Source organism: Folsomia candida, unplaced genomic scaffold (genome assembly GCF_002217175.1).
Source record: "Folsomia candida strain VU population unplaced genomic scaffold, ASM221717v1 Fcan01_Sc005, whole genome shotgun sequence".
Taxonomy (NCBI): Eukaryota; Metazoa; Arthropoda; class Collembola; order Entomobryomorpha; family Isotomidae; genus Folsomia; species Folsomia candida.
The window spans coordinates 7150752-7159650 of record NW_019091197.1 but is presented as its reverse complement, the minus strand read 5'-3'; the positions used below and the strand labels follow the sequence as shown (position 1 = coordinate 7159650).

Genomic DNA, 8899 nt, shown 5'->3' with positions numbered 1-8899 from the left:
CCACCATGTGAGTCGAGACCTGGGGGAGAGGAGCCACTTCGTCCCTGGTGGACGAGCTTTGAGAAGAGTCAGGTGGTGGGATTGGATGTGGAGAAAGTCAACTTGAGAAACGTGAAAGGGGTGGCGCGTGTTAAGCCTGGGAAAATCGGCATTGTTGATCACAAGTATGAGACAATTTTGGAGAGTGATGTTTATCACCAACCGGGTGCATTTCTTGACGGCCCACTGGATTCCGCCGTTAGCGGTATCACGAGATACTCTTTAGATAAATTAAAAGACTGGCTAATCGTCAAAAGAAAAGTAAAGGACATTCTCGACAATAAACTAGTAATCACTGTTGCGGGACAAGGGGACTTATCGTGTATGGATCTTGAACGTGATGAATATGGGGAACTCTTTGATCTACAAATGTTCTATAGACGACCCAACCCGATGTATCTGACGAAACCCAGCCAATGAGCCTTCGTGATGTCTACTTCTATCATTTTAAAGAAGATTTCCAGTTTAAAAAACCTCATAACGCAATAACTGATGCAATATATACAATGAAAATTTTCATGGAAGGATATATTCCGTTAAAAAAAAGATTTGGGTTTGTTAATGTGAGACATAATGTGGAGGAAATTGATTTTAGTCAGGCAATTAAATTAAAGGACATGGATAAATTAGGTAAACGTTTTTGCATGCCAAGTAATGAATTTAAAATTGGGTGTCAGTGTCATTATTGTGAGAAGATGTATTAAAGTATAATAAATACCCAAAATATATATTATAAATTGCAATTATCGTAATAAAGTGTTACAACCATACCTATGTGAGTTACAACCTTTATTTATACAACTAATTGTGAAGTAAACATGGCATTGACTTAGACAAACTAGTCGGTACTCATAAACATTGGTGAATTACTTGAAAATTTCCTCTTTTTAATATCCAACTTTTCCTGTTCGATTCGATTACGTTCCGCCATTAGTTCTTTAATATCTGACATGACCTCTACCTGTTTTCTCATTAAACCAACTTGTTCTCGTAAAAGTTGTTCTGTTGACGAAACTTCCAACTTCCGATGCTTTCTTTTAGGGGTCTCACAAATAGTACGAGAGGTTTCAAGCTGTGGAAGCGTTTTTGAGCAGTGAGCCACCGGTTCACCTAAACTTGCCGCCTCAGACGCATTTGCCACGGTTTGCGCCGCAAGTTGTAGCTCCGACCTGCCTGGGACAAATGGTTGACGTACTTGCGGTCCAATCTCGTCTAGGTCTAATAAGTCCATGTCGTCTTCATCTTGCTTCGTTGGAGTAGGAACTACAAATAGAAAAAAGTGAGTAAAGGCCAAATTATGAGTCAATACCATTATTTCTAACCTTTCGGCAGCTTGAAGGACGGATCGTGCAAATCGATACCACCGTGTATACCATCTAATAGTGTACTTGGCAGAGTTTCGAGGATAATTAGTTGACTTTCGGTTAGAGACTTTAACTTCGACTTGCCACCTCCGGTTTTAAAGATCTCTCTTTTATTTTCAGTCTCAACTTTTTTTGTAGAAGTTCTTAAATTTTTGTGTTTTGTTTTTATTTCCTCTTGTGTCCGTCCCATACCTCCAACAGCATTAACTGCATCCACAACCTCCGCCCAAGCCTTGTTTTTGTTGGTTTTTGACGCTTTCGCCCCTTGGAATTTTCCGCTGATGATATGGTCTCTATCTTTAATAGCCCTGGCGAGTGCTACAAGTTCATCTTCGGAAAACTTTGGTCGCCGGCTTGCCTTTGGATGCGTAGTGGGAATTGCAGCGCTCATCTGTGCAAAATAGACGGTCTTAACTCTTATAAATATAATTATTAATAGGTTCTGACTCGACTAATTACCTTATCCATGAAGCTGCAATTTCGTCTCGTGCTGTGACAGCAGCAGAATTATGTGGACCCTGCTGAGGTGGAATTTGCGGGTGTTGTAGTTGAGGAATTATTGTATTGTCTCGATAACACTCGTCCTCCTCAGATTGTCGCCATGACAGGAAACTCTAGCTGATTCTGTGCTATAAATAGCACTACAATTTTCGGTGTTACAGGACGTGGAAATTTCGTTTGGATAGCGTTTTCCTGGTACTGTCCACGTGGAGTTTAACTGGAAGCTAGTGCCCTACTTGAGTAAATGTATTTGTGTATTGCAAGTGTGTTTTAATGAATTTGTAATCAATAGGAATCTAATTGTACAACCTCGTCGTCCCAATTTCCTAAGAGTCCCGAATCCAATGCAGTTTTGACCGGCATGAAAATTACAAAATTCCAGTTTTTGCGTGGATCACACGTGACTCGAAGGCGCTTAACACCTACAGCGGTTATGCTTATGTGCTGGTCCCCATCAACGAGCTGCTGGATACCTGAGAATTAATATTTTGCTCAATATTTTGAAAACAAAACTTGCAATTAATTGTTAAACTCTAGTATTTACTTGGTAGCAAACCGACATTGAGAGTTTCCTGAGTACTCTTTCCAATCCGGAGGAAACATTGAAATGAGAAAATATTCCAATGTTGTAAAATGTCTTCGTAAGTTGTAGTGTTCATGATAAATCCAAGTAATGGATTATAACTAGTTTTTGTTTGAACATCAACAAGTCCTGCAGGTTTCTTGAATAAAAATATGCAATTATGAGTAACAATTAATATTATTTATTGAACATGTGTAGTCTATCCATGTATCAATGCAAGTCTTTCACTGGTAAACCTGAGATTCACTTGGGACCAAGTACGATATTTGGAAGAAACGTGTTTAGAATTTTTGAACCCGTCAAAATCTGAAAAGTTCCAAAAGGACATGGCACACAAAGCACGGCAAAATGCTCGACGGTTCTATTTGGCTGATTTTTGGATATGTTGTAGCCCTGTTGGTACTGAACAATGTTTAAGTTACCCCAAAAGTCAAAATTGACCTGCATGACCTAGCTTTCACCCCTCACAGGTCACCAGATCAAGTCTCACATAGCCCTATAAATTGGGTGTCGTTGGAAAGGTCTTGGGAGAGAATTCAGAAAATATATACTTTGTGGGGTCTGGGACCACCCCCTGATTAGTTAGAGACCGATGAGTATTATTGAATTTGGGTTTTGCAGGTATGCAGACGTTAACACAGGGGGAGATTAAGAGCTAACACAGCAGTGGATCGACAAAAACTCAATGATATTTCTCCAAATCAGCAAGGGGTGGTCCCACACCCTGCAAAGTATATATTTTCTGAATCCTCTCGTCGACCTTTCCAAGGATACAACATTTAGGGGGTACATGAGACTTGACCTCGTGACCTCTAACGGGTAAAAACTAGGTGATGCAGGTCGAAATTCGGTTTGAGGGTAATTTGAACAATGTTAAGCAACTTCAGGGCTATAACATATCAAAAAATCAGCCAATTCGAACCGACGAGCAATTTGCCGTGCTTTGTGTGCAATGTTCTTTGTAAATCCCGAGGTTTTGGGTGAAAATGAGGTTTAAAACCCGCGCACAAATTGGCAAATGAAAATATTTGACAAAATCAAACAAAAAAATAAGCGGATGCTTATTTCGTGTAGTGTACAAAATAAATCAGGTCCCACGCAAACCAATTTTATATATGAAAGCACTACAATTGAAATAAATACGTGAAGTATTTAGTAAAAAAAATGGTGTAAAAAATTACCTCTAAATGTGTAACAACCTTCAACCCAACCGCGCTAATTTGATCGGGATTACTAATTCTGCAAGGAATTATGACTCGGAAACTATCCTTATTGCCATCACTACTAATCCCAAGTTCCGTTTGGCCAACGTCCAGACGTTCGGAACGAAACGCATGGACAGGATGGGGCGGGCGGATGAAATGTGCTTGTGTTTGATCTGGGCGGGAAAAATAGCTACGTAAGGATGAATATTTCATGAAATCTCAAATGTTTGAGATTCTGTTTGAGAAGCTGTTCACTTTATCTCACCACAATCCAAAAACTCATCCCCCAATTACAATCCACAATGGCTAAAATTCGAAAGGTTATAGTGTTTTAAAAAATCGGAATTTAGGCTGAATTGTTTTATAATTCCGCCAGAAGTGAAAACATACGAGTACACAAAAATTATGCTCCGGTTATTTCCAAGTTTGGATAATTTAACTAGTCCCTGAAAATAGGAATCGGAGATAAGCGCCTTACATCTCCTAAGTTTAAGTCATAAGTCGTCCACAAGTATGCCACAAAACTTCAGCTACAAAAAAACAATACTACAATCCACAAATCCGCAAAACTACAGACTGATCCACAACTACAATCCACAAAAGCACAATCCACAGAAAAACTTTATCATCCACATTCCACCCCAAAGTCCACTTTGTGGATCCACACTGTGGCTTGAACAGCTATTTACAATTTGGGACATTTTAAAACTTCAGTTAAGTGGTGTACTAACTAGCCTGACTTTGAATTCAAATCCACAAACATTACGGTTTAATTTTTTAAGAAACACACGTTTTTTATATACAAATCCTCTAGAGGACAGATGTCTTCCTTCTAAAATAAAACCATAATCATTACAGTATTTTGTATTATTACCTGAGAAGTACAGACTGAACCAGGAACTGTTATGTTTTGAGTGTAAATTATTTATCGTGAAAGAATAATTCCCCGTTTTGTCTTCCTCGTACGGAATGTCGACTGTTGAAATGAATCGTTTCAAAATTCCGTTGTACTCTTCCATGAAAGTGACATCGGTTAGGGGCTGTTCAAGGTAAAGTTAAATGTATTCGTATATAAAGTTTCAATATTATTAAACTCACAAGTTGTCCATAATACTTGAATCGGATCGCATTTTTAGCAATGCAAAGAATGCTCATGACCTGTTTCAGGGTAGCTCCACCAATTGGGTCATCTACATGCAGATCTGTTTAAAAAATTTAAATATCATTCCTTAGAAAGGTTGTTGGTTCGATTCTGGCCGAGCTTACGGCTTTTTCTCGCACTTGATTTAACTGGATTTTCAAAATCCAATAAGGTTAATTCTCAATTTTTATAACAAGGGCAAAGACGTATTTACCACTCAGAAATAAACTATTACAAGTCCAGTAGGAATTATTACGAAATTTACACCAGTAAGGAGAATAAATCGGTGTGCTGCTTTACATTGTAGTTGATACCATCGTTGTGATATAATGTCACGTTATTTCGAGAAAGGGACACTTCCGAGGTGCCCATTATGTTCTGGGTATCCACTACGTTTTTTTGAATCTACTGGGGCCATAGATGAAGGATTCATTAATATTTCCGTGCAAAAGTCATACTTGGCGCCATAACAAAGAGCACAACTTTCAAAAGTAGCTGCGTTTTTCGACAAATTAATTTTTTCAATTGTTAGGAACATATTGAAATATTCTATTACATTTGTATTCTTGAGAAAATCTTATAAATATCTCAAAAAATAAACAAAATTAATTTTTCGTTTATTTCGTGAAATCTTGACCCTCGTGAGCATTATGAGGTCAAAATTTTGAAAATTCCGGGGAATTTGCAAAATTTATGGCGATTTGAAATTGGTCGAAACCGAATTTATTTTCAGCCACGCCACTGGCGTGGCGGACTTGGCGGGCTTGTGTACTTGTATATAAATATGACTGAACCCTTAATCCAGCGTCCTGGTAGATTGAAAAACGACATATCTTAACGCGAGGGGCACCTCGGAAGTGTCCCTTTTAATAACTTACCTCTCTTCGCGTTGGAAATATCAAATACGACTGTCCTTTCGCTCAAGCATTTTGCAACCGTGCAGTTAACCTCGCTGTTCTCAAGGACGGTCACTTTTCCTTCTTCTGACACTTCCAGCACGCGTTCTCTTAACCAACAAAATAATGCCACTCTTGGCAGCGCGGACTGGTTTGTGGAAGGGAAATCTATAAGGTCGGCTTGCACGGGTACATTGCATAAATTGTAGCAACAAAATGAAACACACTGTAAAGAAAAGTTGAGCAAAATTGCCACCAAGACAACTATTGAGTAGAATATACCGCGCCAAAGTAAAAATTTACTCAAGGTTGAGCAAAAATGTTTCAAAGTTGGATAAATTTTAACTTTTATTGGGTAACTTTTACTGAATAGTTGTCTTGGTGGCAATTTCGCTCAAAATTGAGTAATTTTGCTCGATTTTTTTGTGCGCTTATTACTAGAATTGTGAACATGTTAAAACTGTAATTCCCCAAGTGATTGAAGCACTTATGTAGACTCAAATAATAAATAATAACTGCCATTCCATTGCTAATATTGCCCTAGTAAATAATTTTGCAATCCTTCAGAAACAGTCAATGCGGTAGGGAGTTGGAACAAATCAATACCCTCCTGTAACTACATATGTGACTCAACCAGATTTTATGTAGTGTGGCGACGACTGTGAAGTTCATGAGATTCAGTGCTGTCACATACGCTTCGAACGCGTCACGGGATAATATTACAATGGATATAAAATAATTTTCATTTTTTGTATTCATTTACAGCTTGATCGGAAATTTACCACATATATTAGCAATTTGTTTAGCTGCACGGGTATACAGCAATTGTTATAAAATAATAATTACTTTCGTCACTTTACGGCAGACTTTATGTGTGTACAAATTTATTTATTTATGTATATTTTTTTTTTAACTCGCATCTGTGTAGATGAGTCGGATATGGTGCACAGAGAAATTGGGTTACGTTTATAACCAAAAAGTTAACGTATATGGCTCTACTGAAAAGGTGATAAATTTAATCCAACTGGTGATAACCAGTATGACCAGTTGGTGAGAATTCGGAACCACTAGAAAACAAATTGATCACCTTACCGTACGATTACTTTCTAGTAGTAATCCTACCCAAGTTTTTCTGAGGGTTCAAATCCGAGTTCTTCTCATCTGTAGATACTAATACATGTCAAGTACCGCCCAGAGGGAGATGGGCTTATCCGCTGGTTATGATATATTTGAAATATGAAGGGTGATGATTTAATTCGACACGATTTTATCCTGTCGATATTTGAAAGCTTGTACTTCAAGAAATAGTGAAAACTTCGAGATCGACATTTTTTTAGCAGAGATGAATTTCTTTGTTCTGAAAATTGTAAATTTGTGTCAGGTTATCAAAAACCAACCGGGACGAATTCAATCAACGCGATTTATGATAATATTTTTTTAAACCAGCCATGCATTTGAAGAACCTGTGATGAAATTATTTTTATATCAAACTAGAAGAAAATCACTATCCATTCTTAAATGCAATTTAGGTTTGAATCTAAATTACTTAGCTTCAAGTTTAGATTAAATTTAAATTAGCGTCATAATGTTTATGTAAACTGGTTTTTTAACATATTTATAGTCCTATTAAGGTCTAAATGAAATGAGAAATGCTGTAGGGAAAGATAATTTTTAAGTCAGAGTTTCTACAAATTATGAGGATTTGAACGTACCACTGGATTTCCGAGAGCTTCATGTGACGATATTCCAGTCCTGGTTGGTGCAGACATGGAGAAATTGGCATAAATACTTGGGAGAAGCACGGAAATCTATTTATTGCACCCTTTGTCACGGGCTGGGAGTCGAAATCGATATTTTATGACCCGGAAAACCTAAAATTTGCAACTTCTCTGACGGCTGACCTAAATGGAGTGAAGACTCGAACGACAAAACGAGCACGACGACGACGGGTACATATTTACACTCTTAAAAATAATGCTATCCATTTGAAAAGTAAACTCTGAATTCTATATTGAGTTATATTAACTAAATCCATAGGAACGTTGAGTTGATAAAGAGTAAATGTTTGTCAAGATTTAGCATAGTTTATTTAATATTGAATTCCGAGAGAATTTACTTTTCCAATGGGTAACATTATTTTTAAGAGTGTGATTAAGCATCGTAAATATAACTCTGAAATGTAGCATTTCCAGTGCTTAACGAGTCATTAACCTCATTCTTATTCATAGTGTGCTAAGGAAAGGGTTGGCCAAATATAGAAAAGGGTTGAATGAAGTGCAGGTGGGCCTGCAGGGAGTCATTGTCCCTCCACAACAATGCGAGGGACTTAAATATCTGGGACATGGAGACAACGTCTGAGTACTGTTGAACCCTGTGATGTGTAGCGAAGACAATTATCAATCATAAATCTGAGTTTTACACCTAACAGACTTGCATTGATACTTTGCTCCTATTTATCTTCGGTAAATAAAGACCACTAATTTCATTTGTGTGTATATATAAGACCTGGACAAATTAGTAATTGCAAATTACAATTACAAATAAAGTGCGGCAAAGCACGATACATAAGTAACGCAAAAATGCTGAGAATACTGGGTCGTGACCTTAGTCGCCATATTGCAAAATGTCGACAACACCGAAAAACATGTTTTGCACAAATTGTGACACCGATACCACACCCCCTGGCGCCGAGGGGGTGTGGCACAACTCAGATACACTTAATTTAACTGGATTTCATCCATAGATTAATTTGCGCTATAAATCTCATTTTGCCCCGATCACACTGCGACCACACCGCCTGGCGAAGAGGGGGTGTGGTCGAAAAGTTTACGGGATCCTCCCCCTGGAGTCATATGTATGATGTCGCAAACCGATTTCGATTAGCTTGATGCGTTCTCGAGTTTGAGTGTTGACAGACGGACAGACAGACAGACAGACAGACGGAGAGACAGACAGACAGACGGACAGACAGACTAACTAACTGATCGCATAAAGTAGCTTGCGCTACTTAATAAATATATGTATCACCCTGAACAGCATATATGACAGTTAGGGATTACACATTGTGGCAACAAATGAACTGAAATTTCTATTTTCGATTATTAAAGCTGTGTATTTCTTATATAGCAAAATATTTCTAAAATATTGTTCCATTTGAGAAGATTCTTGGA

General features: G+C 37.9%; 1 protein-coding gene across 1 annotated transcript; it reads right to left on the bottom strand.

The window, feature by feature from the left end:
* Positions 1-820: 820 nt before the first annotated feature.
* On the bottom strand, positions 821-6031 carry LOC118435521. The gene is made up of 9 exons (XM_035851689.1): positions 5712-6031; positions 4791-4894; positions 4567-4732; positions 3669-3865; positions 2449-2626; positions 2214-2377; positions 1863-2136; positions 1362-1794; positions 821-1302 (listed from the first exon to the last, which is right to left on the bottom strand). The coding sequence occupies exons 2-7, from the start codon at positions 4845-4847 to the stop codon at positions 1960-1962; spliced, it is 939 nt and encodes a 312-aa protein (XP_035707582.1). The 5' UTR covers positions 4848-4894; positions 5712-6031; the 3' UTR covers positions 821-1302; positions 1362-1794; positions 1863-1959.
* Positions 6032-8899: the final 2868 nt, after the last annotated feature.